A 20,568-nucleotide genomic window follows, 5' to 3' on the forward strand; every position below is an offset into this window, starting at 1 on the left:
TTGCATGCTCTCCCCAGGTTCATGGGGGTCTCCTTCTCCAGGTGCTCCAGTTTCCCTCCTGCAGTCCAAAAGACATGCTGGGAGGGGACTTGTCTTCTGGGAAAACTGGCCCCGGTGTGTGCTAGTGTGTGTCTGTCTCTGTGCAGGGTGGACACCGCCTTGAGCCCGTGGCTTGCTGGGATAGACTCCGGCTCCCCTGCGACCCCGACCCGGAAGAAGCGAGGAGCAAATGGAGGGATGGAATAATAGAATTCCCCTGGTGGGATGAGGATGGACAATAAGGTGGCAAAACACAAAAATCAAAGACCACTGATCAGAGGCCCCGAGGACAGAATAAGCATTCTTTATAAAACCTTTGAACAAAATAGCAAAGGACTTAGTATAAGAGTATAAAAACAATTACAGTGGTACTGTAAATAAATAAATAAAAAGGAGAGAAATGTACAAGTGTAATACCGAAGTCTTGAATCATAACTCTTCAGACACACTCCCACCCTCCCCAGACCCGAGGAGAACGTGCAAACTCCCCACAGAGTGTGCCCCCAGGTCCCACATCAACAGGACGCAAGAGCAGAGGGGAATTAAACACCACTCCGCCCCTGAAGAGTACCCAGGAAAAGAAACGGCAAAAAAAAGGCAAGAAATGTAGGACAATTCTGGGAAGCAAAAGTTCTGAACGTGGGTTTTTAAAAGCCGGCCGCCGGCGCTCCTCTGCCCTCCGACGCGGAGGAAGAATGCACCCCGGGCGCCCCGAAGCTAACGGAGGAGCCCGCCTCCCGAGGCGTTGTGGTTCAGGAACAACACCTGCCGCACCGCGCCGCTCCTCAGCCGGCTCCTCCGCGCCCGGAGGACATCCCCGGACTTGGAGAAGACCTGGTGGCCCGGCACGGCCGCCGCCGGAAGGCCGAGGTACTTGTGGGCCAGGCGGGCCAGGCCGGGGTACTTGGCGGAGTTGGCGGCCCAGTAGACGAGCGGGTCGGCCGCGCGGGCGAGGTAGGCGTCGCTGACGTAGCGCTGCATCTCCACGGTGGCCTCGGCGGTGGCGCCGCGCACCCTCTGCGTCTCCCGCACCCTGGAGTCGAACTCCTCCCACAGGCTGGGGCCGGCGGCGGCGGCGGCGGGGGGGGCCGCGGCGGCAGGGGCCGGCGGGGGGGCGCCCGCCCGCGAGCAGCACTCGCCCACCAGGAGCCGCACGGCCTCCTGGGCGCGGTCGGAGCTCCCGAAGGCCAGGACCTTGAAGCGGGGGTCCAGCAGGGTGCTGGCGGCCAGCAGGCGGGCCCGCTCGGCGTCCGCCCCCCGGCTCCGCACGCCGGCCTCCAGCTCCGCCAGCAGCGCGGCGGCCGCGCGGTGGCTGACGCGCCGGCGCCGCTGCTCCAGGGCGTGCTGGAGCATCTTGGTGAGCGGGATGACCTTGGAGGCGGCGACGCGGGGCTCCGAGGCCAGCTCGGCGGCCGCCGTGTGGAAGGGCTCCAGGACGCCCAGGCACTGCCCCGCGAGGTCGCACTCGGGGGCCGTCAGCGGGCCCACGTCCGCGCGCAGGGCGGCCAGCGCGGCCCCCACGCCCTCCTTCTGCGCCAGCAGGCCCCGCAGCATCTCGTAGGTGCTGCCCCACCTGGCCTCCGCCTCCTTCGGCAGCTTGAGCCGCGGCCCGCCCAGCTGCCCCTGGATCCGGGCCAGCTGCTCCCGGGCGGCGGGACAGGCCCGGAAGAGGCCCACGATGGCCCTCGCCTTGGCCCGGACGGCGTCCAGCTCGGGCGCGTGCCGCAGGGCGCCGGCCACCAGCGCGTCGAGGGCGCGGGCGAAACAGGGCAGGTGGGGGAGGTCCAGCCGCCGCACCGCCGCCGGCACCACCTCGGCGTCGCCCGTGACGACGGCGGTGACCTTCCCGCGGAGATCCCAGGCAGCCAGCACGCCGCCCAGGGCCTCGGAGACGTGGGCGGACGTCGGGGGGCTCGGGAAATGGAGGATGTCCAATAAATAGGTGGCCAGCCGGACGTCCTCGGAGACAAAGTGGCCCGTCACCGCGAGGTAGGCGTCCTGGCGGCCGGACGCCCACATGTCCGTGGTCAGGCTGACGTGTTGGGCCGCCCGCACCTCCGCCATGACCCGGTCCCTGTGCAGGGCGTACTGGCCGGCTGCCATGCTCTTGAGGGTCTTCCTGCTGGGGAGGGCGTACCGGGGATCCAGCAGCGTCACGAACTTCCTGAAGCCTTCGTCCTCCACGAGGGAGAAGGGCTGGCAGTCCCTGGTGATGACGTCCAGCAGCGCCTCGTCCAGCGTCCTCTTCCTCGCCGCCCTGGCTGCGCACAGGAAATCAACGCTCAGAAGCCGTAATCGGAAAACACGGGTCTGAAGGGGGGGGGGGCGGTGCGAGGAAGCCCCAGTACTCCGAGATCAACCTCCCCTCCCCAGACTCAAAGAGAACATGCAAGCTCCCCACAGAGCGTGCCCCCAGGTCCCCAGTCGAGCAGGACCCAAGAGCTGTGAGGCAATTAAACACCACTCCGCCCCTGAAGAGTATTCAGAAAAAAAAAAACTTTCTTTTAAAAAAAAAAAAAGGGCAAGAAATTTAGGAAAATTATCAGAAGCAAAATTTCTGAATGTTCCAAAAATCAACTTTCAATGGGACTTCCTGGACGGAAGGGTGCACGTTTTTGTCCTGAATAATATACGATATTCCCTGGCTGGGTGGACAGTAAGTTTGCCAAACAACGGAAGACCACTGCTCCCTGCCCTAGAGGAAAGAACAATAATGATGTATTTTTAGAACATCTTGCACCAAATATGAAAGGCCTATTGAAGCGGTATTTTTAACGAACCCCTTTTAAATAGCAAGCCTGTTGTGAGAGGCAGTCTCAGGGCGTGCACGGCTGCTGGTATTGTCCGCAGGGCCGAGGGCACCGCAGCCTGGAGGAGTGCTCAGAGCAGTCTTCAACTGCCCTCGTCACATTTTACAGGTGCGCTATGGAGAGCATGCTCACGTGCGGGATCACAGTGTGGTCGGGCAGCGGCTCGCTGTCTGAGCGGAGGCGTTACAGGGGGCGATCGGGTCAGCCCAGTCCCTCGCTGCAGTACAGCTCCCCTCTGCTGTGGACGTTTCTACAACTCGCTGTCTCAGGAGGGCTGGCAGTATCAATAAGGACACCAGTCAGCCTGGTTCCTCACTTTTCTGCCCCCTTCCCTCTGGTGGGCGTTACAGGAGTATAAAGGCAGGAACCTCTGGATTCAGAGACCGATTCCTCCTGCAAGCTGTCAGATTACTGAACTCGACCCCGACCGCTGGCGCACACTGATGTGTTTTTCCCCACACTGCTTCTCTGACTTTTCTTTAAAGTTATTTAACTTGTTGCTGCTGCTGCTGTTCTGAGTTTGTTTTTTGGCGATTCCTTTAATGTCTTTGTATAGGAGCCACACGTGCAAATAAGCAGTTCATTGCACTCGTGCGTCTGACAATCAACCGAACTCTGAACTCTCAGAAGCCCCCGGACCTCACGGCGCGGTTCACCTGAATCGCCGGGCGCCGGGCACGCGGCTCCGTCGCCGTCCGGCGCCGTGTCGTACTGCTCGGCGTGCTTGACGCGCAGGTGCCGGACCATCCCGGAAGTGTTCTTGTGGTAGGACAGCACAGTCCCACACAGCGAGCACATCAGCTTGTTGTTGGCAAACAGGGTGAACACCTCCCAGACCCGGGAGTGTTTCTGGTTCCCTGCTGACACACTGAAGGGAAGCGACTCGTTAGGGTTAGGGTTTGAACGGGCAGACAAGAAAAGGCCTAACATGGCAAACTGTAAAACTTTTTATTCTTGACATCTTCTTTCGTGTCGCCACCGTAGGTAACTCTCCCAGGCTGGCCCCAAGTTCACACCTTGCCTTTATGTCATTTCCAGGGTTAAACTGCGTCGACTATTTACTCTTACAATAAAGAGCCTAATTTGGATTACACATATGAAATCCCAGGCAAACACACAAAAAACAACCAAGATTTCTTTTGCTAACGCGCACCTGAGGTTAGAAAAGCAGTTTGATTATTTTGCTCATGCACAGAAACATCTGCCCTCCTTCAGTTTCTCGGGTCACAGTTTTGTCACCCTGCTTACCAATGAGCACCACACTAACAACCCTCCAGCCCCTGGGCACCTCCCCTTGACCCACAGCGTCCTGGGTCGCTGGACACCTCAACGAAATCAGAGTCTGTCGCCTCCCCCAGTTAAATAAGACATGACTAAAGGAAAACAGAGCTGCCCCTTCACCCAAGCGCTGTGGGATAGAACGGAAGCACTATGCAGCTCCTGGGAGCGGGAGTGGTGCTGTTCCCACTGCGTCCTGCTGGGGCTGGCACTGACCACACTGGACAAGGGGACACAGCTCCTGCTCCTGATAGAACACGGACTGTGGAAGACGAGGTACACTCTCATCCGGCACGACAGAGTGGGGAGCGAGGGAGCTGGAGGAGGAGAGGATCCTGGCAGACCTCAGAGTAACGTCGCCAGGTGAGGCTTCTCCACAGTGAGGGAGCGCTGGAGGGGACTGCGGGACTGTACAGGGATTAAAGAGGAAACCCCTGTGCTCTGAGCTCCTGCTCCGCAGTTCCAGAGCCGGGACAGGGAGAAAGGCAAGGACGACAGCAGGAGGCAGGGCTTGGAGGGACTCCGTTTGTGCCAATCCAGCAACAGTTGCGCAGGGAACGGGCTGAAAAAAGCACAATCACCTTCTTAAGAACTCTTTTAAGAGCTTTTTTTTAGTGGTTATGTTTTGTTAGAGTACACACTCATTGTAAGATTAATGGATACTGTACAATAAAGCTGATCCCTCGCATCCGTTACCAGGAGACCGTGTCCGACAGAAAGGGAATTCCAATCCTCCTCACCTCGGATCGGGGGCGAAGGGGTCCTCTTTCACCACGACGAGCCGGCCCACGGAGTGGTCGTAGTCTGCAGACAGGCGGCTGGAGCTGGGGGCCGGGGACGCGTCTCTCTCCAGCTTGACCCTGAGACAACACACCCGGACACAGGCCACCCGTCACTCTCCCAGCCCGCCCGATCCGCATCGGAGCGCCAGGGCACGATCCCGGGCTCGCACATGTTCGGGAAACTGACCCCACTTCCCCTCCCCCGGTCCGATCAGCAGTGACTAAACTGAGTGGTGCTGAGAGCTCTCTGACTGGAACAGGCCCCCTGGGGAAGAATGCTGCATTTCCTGCTCTCTCATGATCACAGAACAGCCATGCATGGTCTGACCAGTTCACCCAGTACAGGGTCGTGGGGGAGCAGGAGTCTATCCCAGCAAGCAACAGGAGCAAGGCAGGATACACCCTGGACACCAGTCCATCACAGGACACACACTCTCACACACCCTGGACAGGACACCAGTCCATCACAGGACACACACAGACACGCACTCTCACACACCCTGGACAGGACACCAGTCCATCACAGGACACACACAGACACCCATCTTACACACCCTGGACAGGACACCAGTCCATCACAGGACACACACAAACACACACTCTCACACACCCTGGACAGGACACCAGTCCATCACAGGACACACACAGACACACACTCACACCAGGGCCAATTTTCAGGAGGAAACCAGAGCACTCGGGGGAAACCCACACAAACACGGGGAGAACATGCAAACTCCACACAGATGGAGCACCACTGACCTGCCCAAAAGACACTTAGAGAGGCCACCAAGTGGGTGGCAATGTCTTAGGCGCACGTGTGTTACAGGCTCCGGGGGAGTGCCAACCCCCTCTCTTCTCACGCGACACGTACGGTTTCAAACAAAGTAGTTCTGCATATGAGCCCTCTTCAAAACACCCACAGCGCTGCAGCCCAGCGCACCTGCTACCCTGAACAGCGTCAGAGAGAGCAAACAGAGCACAGCAACCCCACCCGGCACAAGCAATGTTCAGACTATACTGTTACAGTTACAGGAAGTTACAGGAAAAGCACTGCAACCATGATGAGAGTTATTTTCCTGCAGCTGGCTGGCTGCAATTTAATTTAATTACTGAAGGGCTCATTTCGGCAAACAGTTCAGTGGCAGGTGTGGGGGTCCCCTAGGAGCCGGACTGGGACCCCCTGATACGGGGCATTGACATGCGATCCGGCCTGTCACAGGAGGGAGTCAGGGCCTCGCACACACAAACACAGCTCCTCTCACCTCTTGAGATCGGGGCTCGCAGCAGCAGCGCAGGGCGCCCCAGGATCCCTGCAGAGGGGCGTTTCGTGGCCAGGCTCCCCCTCTTCCGAGGTCATGGCCGGGGCTGACCGGGGGCAGCCAGGCAGTGCTCAGTGGACCTGTTGAAACACACGCACCCAGACACACGAGGAGTAAGAGACAGGCTCCCATCTGCCATCTGCATGTCAGCAGCAGCTCAGATCAATGAACTTCCTTCATTACAGCCCTGCAGGGCAACGTCCACCACCACCCACAGGTGCTGTTTACTATTTCACCCGCTAGTAGCACCCAGTGAGGAGCCCACAGGCAGAGAGAGAAACGGCAACAAAATACAGTCACACTGGTCTGTGTATCTGCAGCGGGGCTGTCCAGTCCTGGTCCTGGAGGGGTCAGTCAGTGTGTCTGCAGCAGGGCTGTCCAGTCCTGGTCCTGGAGGGGTCAGTGTGTCTGCAGCAGGGCTGTCCAGTCCAGTCCTGGTCCTGGAGGGGTCGGTCAGTGTGTCTGCAGCAGGGCTGTCCAGTCCTGGTCCTGGAGGGGTCAGTGTGTCTGCAGCAGGGCTGTCCAGTCCTGGTCCTGGAGGGGTCAGTCAGTGTGTCTGCAGCAGGGCTGTCCAGTCTGGTCCTGGAGGGGTCAGTCAGTGTGTCTGCAGCAGGGCTGCCCAGTCCTGGTCCTGGAGGGGTCAGTCAGTGTGTCTGCAGCAGGGCTGTCCAGTCCTGGTCCTGGAGGGGTCAGTCAGTGTGTCTGCAGCAGGGCTGTCCAGTCCTGGTCCTGGAGGGGTCAGTCAGTGTGTCTGCAGCAGGGCTGTCCAGTCCTGGTCCTGGAGGGGTCAGTGTGTCTGCAGCAGGGCTGTCCAGTCCAGTCCTGGTCCTGGAGGGGTCGGTCAGTGTGTCTGCAGCAGGGCTGTCCAGTCCTGGTCCTGGAGGGGTCAGTGTGTCTGCAGCAGGGCTGTCCAGTCCTGGTCCTGGAGGGGTCAGTCAGTGTGTCTGCAGCAGGGCTGTCCAGTCTGGTCCTGGAGGGGTCAGTCAGTGTGTCTGCAGCAGGGCTGCCCAGTCCTGGTCCTGGAGGGGTCAGTCAGTGTGTCTGCAGCAGGGCTGTCCAGTCCTGGTCCTGGAGGGGTCAGTCAGTGTGTCTGCAGCAGGGCTGTCCACTCCTGGTCCTGGAGGGGTCAGTCAGTGTGTCTGCAGCAGGGCTGTCCACTCCTGGTCCTGGAGGGGTCAGTCAGTGTGTCTGCAGCAGGAGAAGCTGTTCAGCTGGTCTAATTAATCCAGGAATGAGCTGGATCAGGTCGTTATGAGCTCAGCCAGACTGGAGGTCATGGACACAACAGCCCTCCAGGATCAGGAAAGAGTGACTCCAAGTTTCTCTGTCTGATAGTAGTTTTCAGCCCAGACCTGGGGGACACCTGTGTCTTCTGGAGTGCAACCCAGCCATGTTCTCTTTCACAGTTTTAAAGGTTGTAAAAGGCATCAGCTCTACCAGTTTCTCCAGTCCAGAACTGCCCTTATTCCTTATTCAGGTGGAGCGGTGGCACTGCAGCTAAGGATCTGTGCCTGTGCCTGTGTCTGGAAGGTTGCAGGTTTGAATCCCACAGCCGGCAGAGGAATCCTACTCTATTGGGCCCCTGAGCAGGGCTCTCAACCCCAGCTGCTCCAGGGGTGCTGTATAAATGGCTGACCCTGCGCTCTGACCCCCAGCTTCTCTCCCTGTCTGTGTGTCTCATGGAGAGCAAGCTGGGGTCTGTGAAAAGACACATTCCTAATGCAAGAGATTGTATAGGGCCAATAAAGTGATCTGATCTGATCTTATTCAGATGTGAAATGTCACTGTGCACAGAGAAAATAAAATGCTCCTTAAGCAAACATGTGGCACACGGTCAGAGGCACCCTGGTGGTGCAGCGCTGGGGCCCTGGGTTCAATTCCAGACCTGGAGTGCTGTCTGTGTGGAGTTTGCGTGTTCTCCTCAAGTTCACTTGGGTTCTTTCCCACAGTCCAGAGACATGCTGGTAGAATAACTAGCTTCAGGGAAACATGGCCCTGCTGCGAGTGTGTGCGTGTAACACATGACACAGGGATGGCCATACTGTCACGCCCATCAGAAACCTGTCCGCTCACAGGGAGAGGGTCTCCCGTTCAAAGCTCTTCCACAGAGATCGCTCTGTGTTCTGCTTCCTGAAGTTGTATGACTGAAGACGAACATTTTGAAAGAACTTGCTGTCTCGGGACGGCTGGGGTTACTGCCAAAGATAACAATCATCCTGGTTTCTCAATTTTGTCTCCCCTGCCCTCTGGTAAGCACTACAGGAGCATAAAGGCGCGAACCCCATCATTCAGAGACAGCTTCTTCCCACAAGCTCTCAGTACCACTGACTCACACTGATGTTTTTTTTTCTGTACACTGCTTGTGCCGAGTTGTGTTTGAATGTTATTTAACGTTGTTTACTTTGTTTGCTGCTGTTCTGCGTTTCAGTTGGTGTTTCCTTACTGTCTTCCTATTAGACACAGATACAAATAAGCATTTCACTTCACGGCACTGGTGTGTATGGCAAACAAACTGAACTCTGAAACCCTGGACTGGCTAGAGAAACGGGCGCAAGAATCGGTTAAAAGGGTGGATTAGAAGCACTGAGCTCAGAGGCTCCATCGTACTGAAAAGCAATAGAGACCGTGAGACCCCGCGATAGCGCAGGGGGCCGGTGGAATCAGCACCGCAGCCCGGGGAGGCGGGGAGTTAAAGAGTTAAAGCCTTTCCGCTTGCTGCCAGACGTCATATCCTGTCTGCTCTCAAAAGCAGCCCGGTGGCTGGGCGGCGTTACCGCATCATACCCCGTGTGTTGGTTTACGAAAGTAATTTGAAAAGCGACATCGCTTTGAGATTCCAAACCTCATCTCCCTTGGCTGTTACACCCCTACAGGTGTGGGGGGGTGGGAACAAAACGTGTAACAGAGAAACAATCTGACAAGGCAAGCGTAAAAGATCAAGTTCTCCACCGACTTCTGAACCGAGTTCTGTCCAGCCTTCAGCACCAGTAATGACACCTCTCAGCGAAGAGCTCTGAATTTATTTTTACAACACGAAAGCTGTAGTTATCGGGCCGCCAGATGGGTCTTTTTCGTGTAAACGGACAACGACGAGTTAGGACGCTTGCACCGCAGTCAATGGGGAGATATCCCGGGGGTCATACCCTAAAGAGTAGTTCACCAAGAAACGTATCCATATAACGCACTCTTATCCTGAAGATTACCGTGAAAAAAAAAACCTACAGCTGAATTATAAAACAGGGGATTTATTAGGGGGTCTCGAATCGCGGGTTGTGTCGAGCTTGGTTAGAAAGGACAGTATCGGGTTTTCTGGGAAGAACGGCGGGTTATCGATTCTGATCACGTCAGATGATCGATAGAGACTTACATTTAGTAATTGTACTCAGGCACATGCTGTGCTAGAACATTTTATCGCTGCGCCTTGCTTTAACTACTTCGGCAGCGGATGTTTGATGTCCGTCTGGCCAGCCTGGCTACAAAGCCCCCCCACACCCACCGGCCCCTTTACTGCGCTCACGCCTCAGTGGCTGACCGGTCCGTTACACACGAACCACTCACCGTCCTCAAGAGCCGGGCACGACAAGGATAGCGGGGCTGTGCGGTCGGCGATCGGGTCGCACTTGTCTTTCTGGTTTTGGCCGCGAGAAACTTCGGTGAATCGGATGAATCGATCCCCGCGCGATTCGTTCATTTGATTCATCAAGTCATTGGGTTCAGTCGGGCGAGTCGAGCACCGAGCAGATCGAGTCGAAAGGGGAAGGGACTCTCGGAGCCCTGGGGGATACGCTCGAGTCAAACTCCTCTGATCAAGGCTGTGTGAATAATGGATGTTGACGGCTCTATTGATATGACTTTAGTGTATACTATTAAAGAGAGGAATTCATAATTTTGTCTCATTGATGTACATGCAAAATATTTTAAATAGGTGATCGGCTTTGGGATCTCAGTTTAAATTAATTAGAATAGAAAATTGTATGTATATGTACTGTAGAAAAACAAAGACGACTACAACTTATCTGCTTCTTCGTGTACAGTTGAATGAATATATAGCAACTGTAGTTAAAATACATCAACACATATATAACTCAGATTACAGTAAGTCGATTTTTTGGTATCAAAACTCTTTAAGGGATTTAAGTGTCGAATATTAAAAATACACTATAAACAATAAATTATCAGAAACTTTAAAAGTAGTCGGCACCTGCACTACACAATGCGCCCCTTATTAATACAAATAATAATCAGACTTAATATTTGAAAATACAAATTAGCTTTACTGGCGTAACGTGAAAATAAATTTAAATGCTCATCCAAAATACTCAGAACTGTATTTCAACACTAAAAGGAGGCCGGCTCTGCATTTATGTCAACCCTCTACCAACATGGCGCACAGCTGGCCTCGACCTTTGACCCCAGCGGGAGGGGTGGTCCTGCCCGGCCGCGTCACCCGTGTTTGTGTTTTGTACGTTTGTGTGTCAACGCACGTCTACCACGGCAGAAAGCAGAGGAGAAGCGGGGGGAGAACAGAAAACTGACTTTTCTTTCATGGTCCCGTGGATCCCGGCAGGTTCCGACGGCGAGGGCGACGCGACGGCGGAGACACCCCTGTTCCGGGCGAGGATGAGAGACGGCCGCCCGGTCGACACCGGCTCCATCATGGCGACCCGTCGCGGTGCGCTGTCGCAGGGGGACGCGGCGTTCCCCGACAAGGAAGCTTGACGTTTTCGGCCCGTTGGATTGACACCAGCCCCGGAGTAAAACCCCGGTCCTAAAAAACCGCAGGACCCAGCGAGGGACAGATCCCGTCTTCCCCAGGAATCGGACTCCGGCCACACGTTGGTGCAGCCTCATGAAGACAATGGAGAACGTCTCGTTGCATTTTAAGCCGTGGGAGATGTGAATTATACATTAACTGCACACACGAAAAACAAATTAGGCTGCTATTACGACAAAAGCAACGGTTGCGCAGGGCGTGCCAGGGATTGAAGTTCCTTTTTGTTTTGCGACAATATTGCAGCCGTGCGCATAACCGCCTGCATTTAATTGCGATTTAATCAGAGCTGATTGGCGGTGTCTGTGTTCTGCCGTCTAGTTTCTGAGCAGGTAGTTAAAGTGAACGCCCATGGGCGCTGGAATCGTTAAGGGGGCCTTTTCTTCAGAATGATTGAAGTCTTAACGTTAAGTTAGGACGTCAGATTGTTTTTAAGCAGCTGCGAGGTGACGGCCGCCGTGATGCTGAAGTTTGTGTTCGTTCACATGGGGAGGCTGCGGCCGGTGGTTCGGGGAACCCGGTGTCTGGTTCGTTTCCGATCCACCTCCGCCACGGAAAACCACGAACTGGCCCGGGAGCGCTCCAAAACCGTGACGTCATTCTACAACCAGTCGGCTATTGACATCGCTTCGGAAAAGGTAAGTAAAGGACACTTCTCGCCTGATCATGCGGTCAAATACAGAAACCGCGTCTGGACACTCCAGTACATTAACACTGCACTGAGAGAGAGGGGTTCATACAGACACACTGACTGACTGGACACTCCAGTACATTAACACTGCACTGAGAGAGAGGGGTTCATACAGACACACTGACTGACTGGACACTCCAGTACATTAACACTGCACTGAGAGAGAGGGGTTCATACAGACACACTGACTGACTGGACACTCCAGTACATTAACACTGCACTGAGAGAGAGGGGTTAATAGTCCTATCACTTTTAATACAGGCACAAAGTGAGTGAGAACTACATTAATACCATTCCCTTTCAATAGTATTAATGGTTCAACATGCTTTCATGATTTACTATGAATATTAAAGTTTAAATTGAGTAACGTTTTATTCTGCTTGTGCGTTGTGTGTTGATTGAGGATAAGACGGGTCACAAGCATGATCTGTCTACCTTGTTTGATAGTATATACAGTAAGAGGTCCCAGGATCTCATCCAGCCGTCTCTTGTGAGAAGTCAGCGTATCGGCTTCTACAACATGGCTGGGTAGCTTGTTCCACACTCCCACCACCCTCTGTGTAAAGGGCGTCTGTGTTCCTTCCATCTGAGGCCTGACCATAAGTGAATGGATTTGAATCTTTACATAAAAACATGTTTTTCCCCTCTCCAGCCCTCCGTTCGCCTCACGCCCACCATGATGCTGTACGCCGGGAAGTCACCTGATGGGAGTCACATTCTTGTAAGTCTTCCCATGGGATCTCTGTGGGAATGTCCCTCTTGCCATTGTGATCTGTACAGGGGTACCTCTTTAACTCTTTCCTTAATGCGGGGGGTGTCCGATCCTGGTCCTGGAGGGCTGGTGTACCTGCACACTTTTTCGCTCCGGCTCCGCTCGAGACGAGCCTCACCAGCTGCTAGCTGGATTCACTGGGTCAGCAACTCCTGGCTTGGCAGGTCCCGCTGCTCTCAAGAGACCTGGAAATCCTGTGGACACGGCGCCCCCACCAGGATCGGGACAGGACTGCCCTGGCTTCAGGTCATCGGCTGGTCGTTCTCAGAATGCAGAAATAAAGCTAGTCCCTTCAGCCTTGCCTGGTATTTCTTCCCAGCTCAAAGGTCAGCCTCATATCTACAGCTGAACCCCTTCAATTCCTGGCAAGATGACTGTCCTGGTAGAATCCTGTTTGTATTAGAACTTGGAATAATGTGGAATTAGACTGAGGCCGAAGATACTTCCTGAGAAATATACAAGAATACTAAATGTTTTCAAGACGTATTTTGAAATCTCTTTGACAGATTGGTGATGCAGTGCTTGGCCCCACATAATACTAACCACTGGGTTTGATGCTTGGGGTGCTATCTGTGTGGAGTTTGCATGTTCTCCCCGTATTCGCGTGCGTTTCCTCTGGTTGCTCTTGTTTCCTCTCACAGTCCAAAGACATGCTGGTAGGTTGATTGGATTCTGGGAATATAGCCCCTGGTGTGTATGTGCCTTGTGGTGGACTGGTGTCCAGTCCAGGGTGTACCCTGCCCTGCACCTGTTTCTTGCTGGGATAGACTCCCACTCTCCCCTGACCCTGTACTGGATAGAGCTGTTAGTAGATGTGTGTGTGTGTGTGTGGGGAAAAAAATACAAGGTTTGGAACTGTTTGTGTGGAGATCTGAAACATTTTCTTGAACAAAGGGACATTTCTCAGGTTTCGCGCCGCTGATCATAAGGGAAAATTGTCAGGTATAGAGATCGAATGGCACTTGTAAGACCAGTTACCAAACGCGTAGTTGCCAACTTGCTACGATGATGAAGTTGATGTCTCGGGTGTCTGAGATTTGTCACAGTCTGTAACGTCAGTCACCTGGGGTACGCCCTCTGACCTCTGCTCTTCCTCCGCAGAAGAGCGCCAGGTACCTGCACAAGGAGCTGCCGGTCCGCATCGCCCACCGCATCAAGGCCTTCCGCGGCCTGCCCTTCATCATCGGCTGCAACCCCACCATCCTGAGGCTGGTGAGTGGGAGGGGTCCCGGGGCCTCTGTCAGGGGAGATCTGTGGTAGAGCCCTGGGCGAGCGTCCCGGGGCCTCTGTCAGGGGAGATCTGTGCTAGAGCCCTGGGCGAGCGTCCCGGGACCTCTGTCAGGGGAGATCTGTGATAGAGCCCTGGGCGAGTGTCCCGGGGCCTCTGTCAGGGGAGATCTGTGCTAGAGCCCTGGGCGAGCGTCCCGGGACCTCTGTCAGGGGAGATCTGTGCTAGAGCCCTGGGCGAGCGTCCCGGGGCCTTTGTCAGGGGAGATCTGTGGTAGAGCCCTGGGCGAGCGTCCCGGGGCCTCTGTCAGGGGAGATCTGTGCTAGAGCCCTTTGTGAGGGAAACCTCTGTCAGGGCGGGGCTGCAGTCCCAGGACAGAGCCCTAGGCGAGCGTCCCGGGACCTCTGTCAGGGGAGATCTGTGATAGAGCCCTGGGTGAGCATCCCGGGACCTCTGTCAGGGGAGATCTGTGCTAGAGCCCTGGGCGAGCGTCCCGGGGCCTCTGTCAGGGGAGATCTGTGCTAGAGCCCTGGGCGAGCGTCCCGGGACCTCTGTCAGGGTGGGGCTGCAGTCCCAGGACAGAGCCCTGGGCGAGCGTCCCGGGACCTCTGTCAGGGTGGGGCTGCAGTCCCAGGACAGAGCCCTGGGCGAGCGTCCCGGGACCTCTGTCAGGGGAGATCTGTGCTAGAGCCCTGGGCGAGCGTCCCGGGGCCTCTGTCAGGGGAGATCTGTGATAGAGCCCTGGGCGAGCGTCCCGGGACCTCTGTCAGGGGAGATCTGTGCTAGAGCCCTTTGTGAGGGAAACCTCTGTCAGGGCGGGGCTGCAGTCCCAGGACAGAGCCCTGGGCGAGCGTCCCGGGACCTCTGTCAGGGGAGATCTGTGGTAGAGCCCTGGGCGAGCGTCCCGGGACCTCTGTCAGGGGAGATCTGTGGTAGAGCCCTGGGCGAGCGTCCCGGGACCTCTGTCAGGGGAGATCTGTGCTAGAGCCCTTTGTGAGGGAAACCTCTGTCAGGGCGGGGCTGCAGTCCCAGGACAGAGCCCTGGGCGAGCGTCCCGGGACCTCTGTCAGGGGAGATCTGTGATAGAGCCCTGGGCGAGCATCCCGGGACCTCTGTCAGGGGAGATCTGTGGTAGAGCCCTGGGCGAGCGTCCCGGGGCCTTTGTCAGGGGAGATCTGTGGTAGAGCCCTGGGCGAGCGTCCCGGGACCTCTGTCAGGGGAGATCTGTGGTAGAGCCCTGGGCGAGCGTCCCGGGACCTCTGTCAGGGGAGATCTGTGATAGAGCCCTGGGCGAGCGTCCCGGGACCTCTGTCAGGGGAGATCTGTGGTAGAGCCCTGGGCGAGCGTCCCGGGGCCTTTGTCAGGGGAGATCTGTGGTAGAGCCCTGGGCGAGCGTCCCGGGACCTCTGTCAGGGGAGATCTGTGATAGAGCCCTGGGCGAGCGTCCCGGGACCTCTGTCAGGGGAGATCTGTGGTAGAGCCCTGGGCGAGCGTCCCGGGACCTCTGTCAGGGGAGATCTGTGATAGAGCCCTGGGCGAGCGTCCCGGGACCTCTGTCAGGAGAGATCTGTGCTAGAGCCCTTTGTGAGGGAAACCTCTGTCAGGGCGGGGCTGCAGTCTCAGGACAGAGCCCTAATGTGGTGCTACAAGGCGGAGGAATAGTGCAATGTGAGGAGAATAGGTGCAGTGTAAGAAGAGGAGTGCAGTGTGAGCCTTCAGGCAGCAGAGGTAAAAACCAGCACAGCAGCTTTATAATGTCACAGGAGTTACCTGTTGACCAGCCCTGCCGATGACCAGTGTTGACCAACACTATTAATGTACAGTACCTGTGTCATTCACCAGTACTGGGGTGGTCGGGGGTGAACTGTGGCTCACTGGGCTCAGAGTCCAGTGATTAGGCACGGGCTTGTCCAGGCTATTTGACAGCAACCTGGAGCAGAGCAGGAGTCCCAGGTGGACAGAGTGTGTATGAATTTATCAGTGACCACAGACCCACGCCGCTGTCCTGTGACATTCACAGGAGATACCTGTCAGCCAGCACAATTAATGTACCTGTCATGTCTGTTCAGTACCCCGTCAGTGTCCCTGCTGTAGAATGAGATTCCCTTCAGATCAGCAGTCTCTCTGGTGGCTGCTCTTGCTCCTGTTTAGAGTCTGTAGGCACTTTTCTTCCGGCTGCCAGACCAGAACCGCTCTTTTTCTGTCTTTCCAGCACGAGCTGTACATCCGTGCCTTCCACAAGCTGAGCGAATTCCCCCTGGTGAGTCTGACCCACGTGAAGCCGTATTCCAGTTTTCCCAGACAGGATATTCACGACTCCAGTGACACAATTCCTATGGTTAGATCTGACCTTCCACCAGTGAGGCAGTGGTTAACATTGCTGCCTGGCAGAGCTGGGGCCCTGGGTTTAATTCCTGGTGCCATCGGTGTGGAGTTTGCATGTTCTCCCCGAGTTCTTGTGGGTTTCCTCCCACTGTCCAAAGACATGCTGGTGGGTTAATTGGCTTCTGGGAAAATTGGCCCTGGTGTATGAGTGTGTGTCTGTGTGTACCCACTGGTGTACCTTCCAGGGTGTATCCTGCCTTGTGCCCATTGCATGCTGGGAGATAGACTGTTGCAGATCCCTCACAAGTACTCCTGACCACCCCCAGTGGACCTGGCCAGAAGACACTGTGAGTTACTGGATTCCCTGCCTCTTGCAGATCAATGACCATGAGACAGAGGCAAAGTACTGCCAGCTCCTCCGGAGACTGCTGGATGACCATAAGGATGTGGTCACCTTGCTGGCTGAGGGCATCAGGGAGAGTCGCAAGCACATACAGGTACGAGCACAGGGACAGAACGGAGAGAGAGAGGACAGACGCACATGGGGCACAGAACGGAGACAGGGCTTCAGGGAGAGCCTCTCACACAGGACCTCAAACACCTGAAGACCCCAATCATAAGCTTCTGCTTCGTGAGGAAGTCGTGGGGGCAAGGAGCTGGGGAGGAGTTCACCTTGTTGCTGTTTTTGTCCTGCACCAGGAGGAGGCGGTAGTGAGGCAGTTCCTGGACAAGACCCTGACATCCCGTTTGGGAATCCGCATGCTGGCCACTCACCATCTGGCTCTGCACGAGGACAAGGTGAGTCCCAGGACGGGATCGCCAACCTGTTTGTGTTCCTTACAGTCAGCGTGTTGGCTAACCTCTCTCTCTGGCCTCAGGCTGACTTCGTCGGGATCATCTGTACCCGCATGTCTCCCAAGAAGGTGATCGAGAAGTGGGTGGACTTCGCCAGGTAACCACAGCCTGTCCGCGCCCGCGCGGTGTGTGGCCTGGAGCCTGCCTGGGTGTGCTTGAACCGCTCTCTCTGTCCCAGGCGGCTGTGCGAACACAAGTACGGCAGTGCGCCGCGCGTTCGGATCAACGGCCACGTGGCGGCCCGCTTCCCCTACATCCCCATGCCTCTGGACTACATCCTGCCGGAGCTGCTGAAGAACGCCATGAGGTCAGGCTTCCCATCATCCCTCTCTCGGCCCAATCCCATTCCCGCTTCTCCAGACCTCCCTCTCCCTCTCCCTCTCCCTCTGCTCATCCCCATTCCCATTCCTGCTTCTCCAGACCTCCCTCTCCCTCTGTTCATCCCCATTCCCAGTCCCGCTTCTCCAGACTCCTCTCTTTGGAGACTCCAATCCCATCGTTCAGTGTTGAATGACAGTCAGCAGGTTCCTATAGCTCCTGCTGCTGCTGGTGATTTGCTGTTGTTTGAAAGACGCACATCAGACATCTCCAGTCTCACTCCGTGCCTGTGTGTCCCTGCACAGGGCCACCATTGAGAGCCACCTGGACACTCCCTTCAATGTCCCGGACATTGTGGTCACCATCGCCAACAACAGCGTGGACATCATCATCAGGTCAGTGCTCGCTCCTGGTGAGTCTGTCTCTCTGAGTGGACATCATCAGCAGGTCGGTGCTCACAGCTGACGTCTCCACTCCTCCAAGGCCACAGCGTCCTCTGGTTCCCCTCAGGCCATCGAAATTTACACAGTTGTGGCTCTTGTACACTCCTTGGGCTCTGCTGTGTCCTGCTATTGCTGTCCCCTAGACGTTGGTCCTACCCCTCTCTCAGTGCAGTGTTAATGTTCTAGGATTTCGGACCGCGGGGGAGGGATTCCTCATGAGATGATGGAGAAGGTGACGGACTATCACTTCACCACAGCAGAGAGCAGCACCCAGGACCCGCGGCTGGGAGACCTGATGGGCAACATGGTGGATATGGTGAATAGTGGACAGTCCAGCCCCATGCATGGGTAAGAGAGCCAGTGTTTCCTTATCAACCCCTCTCTCTCAGTGCAGTGTTAATGTACTGTAGTGTCCAGTCAGTGTGTATTAACCTCTCTCTCTCTCAGTTTAGTGTTAATGTACTGTAGTGTCCAGTCAGTCAGTGTGTCTGTATGAACCCCTCTCTCTCAGTGCAGTGTTAATGTACTGGAGTGTCCAGTCAGTCAGTGTGTCTGTACTGACCCCTCTCTCTCAGTGCAGTGTTAAGGTACTGGAGTGTTCAGTCAGTGTGTCTGTATTAACCCCCCTCTCTCTGTGTAGGTTTGGGTTTGGACTGCCCACCTCAAGGGCCTATGCAGAGTACCTAGGTGGCTCTCTGTCTCTGCAGTCCCTCCAGGGCATCGGCACGGATGTCTACCTGCGGCTCCGACACATCGATGGCAAGGAGGAGAGCTTCCGCATCTGAGCCCTGTCCTTGCTCTGTTCACACTAGACACGCAGATGGGCACGTACACATCGGAGCCACCCTAGACCCTACACAGCAGTGCACACCACATGCTCCCTTCCATACATGCTGGCGGCACTGCCCAGCTCCTCTTGCACATGCCCAGACAGACCTACAGGACGGGACACAGCCGGAGCAGGACCTCCCTGACGCCCAGACTGTCCTACAGGACGGGAGACAACCAGATCACACCTGAGCAGGACCTCCCTGACGCCCAGACTGTCCTACAGGACGGGACACAGCCGGATCAGACCTGAGCAGGACTTCCCTGACGCCCAGACTGTCCTACAGGACGGGACACAGCCGGGTCAGACCTGAGCAGGACTTCCCCGACGCCCAGACTGTCCTACAGGACGGGACACAGTCGGATCACAACTGAGCAGGACTTCCCCGACGCCCAGACAGACCTACAGGATGGGACACAGCCGGATCAGACCTGAGCAGGACTTCCCCGACGCCCAGACTGTCCTACAGGACGGGACACAGCCGGGTCAGACCTGAGCAGGACTTCCCTGACGCCCAGACAGACCTACAGGATGGGACACAGTCGGATCACAACTGAGCAGGACTTCCCCGACGCCCAGACTGTCCTACAGGACGGGACACAGTCGGATCACAACTGAGCAGGACTTCCCCGACACCCAGACTGTCCTACAGGACGGGACACAGCCGGGTCAGACCTGAGTGTCTGATGTGCATTTAGGCGCAGAGCCTGCGAAAGGAGGACAGCTCTTTAAAAAGAGGAATTCCAGTTGTTCTGGGGAGATCACGCCCGAGCTGTGCTGGTGGTGTTGTCTGGTGATCTCCGAGCTGCTGTGCAGCAGAGACCTGTTTTGCCTCTTCTCGTGACGAACCCGAGACTCGCAGAGACCGTTCTTCGCACATTCACGAAGAAGGACATTGACACTGACGTGAAGAACTAAATTATGTAACTGGTGCTCTCTGCTGGCCAGGCTTGGTGTATCTAGGAGGGCATCGGCTACAACCCTGCTGAGGTTTTTTTCTGATGAGGTTTGGGAGACCGTTTGCCTGCAGTCCTTGTGTGTGATCGATGTCTTTCATCACTGCAGTTAGCGCTGGACCACAGGATACAGTTTCTCACGATTGCATCATCCCGGGGCTGGGACCAGATGGGTTGGCCCTCCCATCTGGTTTTTAACCCTTTCAGAGCAAGTTGCCTTTGCCCGTTTGTCCGTCGTCTCGTTAAAATCCCGTTCTGCGAGGACAGCACGCTGCTATTGCCGTTAACTGAAAAGGGCCGAAAGGCTACAACCTGTCAGCGGGATCGCTGGGAAGCTGCGCACTCATCAGCAGGACGCCGGACGTTCCCAGGTCGGCATAGGAATCGATCTCCCGTTTCTTTCCGACCGTGACCCTCTCTGCCTGTCCAGCGTGAAGATGGAACGCGATGGGGTACGGCCGCCTGGTCGCCCCAGGCCGCAGCAGCTGGGCCGGGCCCGGGTCCGAGGGTCTTGCTTCCCTAGGGTGTGGGCTGAGCTCCGCAGCCCGGATCCGATCCGATCTGATGAGGACTGGGGGACCCGGGTTCTGCGCAGGAGCGCGCTGGGGTGCGGCCCGCAGGGACGGACAGGTCCAAGCACACACACCCGCGGTTATGGATTGAAGGAGCATGCCGTGGGTCGGAGCGCAGGCGTGGCTCTGCTGGGGACTGGGCGGGGGGTCCCCCTTTTTTCCCCCGAGGAGGAGGAGGTCTGGGGGGGGAGCTCTCGGCTGTAGAGGTGATGTAGGAGCAAGTGTTGGTCACGGTTTCCAGTGGTGGAAAGAAAGGTGCTGGGCTCTGCTTTTCCGCTGTGTTCTGCTGTCGGGGGGTCAGACGGGTTCCCTGCGGAATTCCTCAGGAACAGAATTTTACCTGGAAACTAAGCTGCTCGATGAAATAATCAGACTCAGGCTTTCAGCCCCAGACCCGCGTTTCCCTGAAGTGTGAACCTCTTCTCAGTCTTAACCGCTCGCTGTGCTGGACGGCTCCCATCCCCCCTCAGGCCACTCCGTACGCACCTCTGGGAAGTACTGGTGAACTGCTAGAAGTAGAATAAACTGTGGTGGAGAAACGTGCTGGTTTGTCTTGTGTACTTGATTTCTCATTTCACTG

The 20,568-nt window shown here is 56.2% G+C and overlaps 2 protein-coding genes and 1 non-coding gene across 3 annotated transcripts; 1 reads left to right on the forward strand and 2 right to left on the reverse strand.

The window, feature by feature from the left end:
- Positions 1-485: 485 nt before the first annotated feature.
- On the reverse strand, positions 486-10,831 carry LOC148834172 (E3 SUMO-protein ligase ZBED1-like). The gene is made up of 5 exons (XM_088915753.1): positions 10,765-10,831; positions 6,172-6,308; positions 4,868-4,987; positions 3,506-3,717; positions 486-2,300 (listed from the first exon to the last, which is right to left on the reverse strand). Exons 2-5 carry the CDS (start codon positions 6,264-6,266, stop codon positions 757-759), a joined length of 1,971 nt encoding a protein of 656 aa, XP_088771879.1. The 5' UTR covers positions 6,267-6,308; positions 10,765-10,831; the 3' UTR covers positions 486-756.
- LOC148834173 (U6atac minor spliceosomal RNA) lies at positions 5,675-5,776 on the reverse strand. Its single transcript, XR_016091161.1, has one exon. It is a non-coding gene; the product is annotated as a U6atac minor spliceosomal RNA (small nuclear RNA).
- On the forward strand, positions 10,637-20,531 carry LOC148834174 (branched-chain alpha-ketoacid dehydrogenase kinase-like). The gene is made up of 11 exons (XM_088916943.1): positions 10,637-11,637; positions 12,343-12,411; positions 13,564-13,674; positions 15,903-15,950; positions 16,393-16,512; positions 16,715-16,813; positions 16,894-16,967; positions 17,049-17,177; positions 17,494-17,583; positions 17,818-17,979; positions 18,272-20,531. Exons 1-11 carry the CDS (start codon positions 11,461-11,463, stop codon positions 18,414-18,416), a joined length of 1,224 nt encoding a protein of 407 aa, XP_088773069.1. The 5' UTR covers positions 10,637-11,460; the 3' UTR covers positions 18,417-20,531.
- Positions 20,532-20,568: the final 37 nt, after the last annotated feature.

This window comes from Atractosteus spatula, chromosome 5 (genome assembly GCF_055471065.1).
Source record: "Atractosteus spatula isolate fAtrSpa1 chromosome 5, fAtrSpa1.hap1, whole genome shotgun sequence".
Taxonomy (NCBI): domain Eukaryota; kingdom Metazoa; phylum Chordata; class Actinopteri; order Semionotiformes; family Lepisosteidae; genus Atractosteus; species Atractosteus spatula.

Excerpts from the sequence above, each read along its gene's own strand:
- LOC148834172 (XM_088915753.1), bottom strand. The coding sequence starts at position 6,266 with ATGACCTCGGAAGAGGGGGAGCCTGGCCACGAAACGCCCCTCTGCAGG. Across the intron at positions 4,988-6,171 it reads GCGAGCCCCGATCTCAAGAG|GGTCAAGCTGGAGAGAGACG; the intron begins GTGAGAGGAGCT and ends GTGTTGTCTCAG. Across the intron at positions 2,301-3,505 it reads CCCGGCGCCCGGCGATTCAG|CCAGGGCGGCGAGGAAGAGG; the intron begins GTGAACCGCGCC and ends TCCTGTGCGCAG.
- LOC148834174 (XM_088916943.1), top strand. The coding sequence starts at position 11,461 with ATGCTGAAGTTTGTGTTCGTTCACATGGGGAGGCTGCGGCCGGTGGTT. Across the intron at positions 16,513-16,714 it reads AGAGTCGCAAGCACATACAG|GAGGAGGCGGTAGTGAGGCA; the intron begins GTACGAGCACAG and ends GTCCTGCACCAG. Across the intron at positions 17,980-18,271 it reads CAGTCCAGCCCCATGCATGG|GTTTGGGTTTGGACTGCCCA; the intron begins GTAAGAGAGCCA and ends CTCTCTGTGTAG.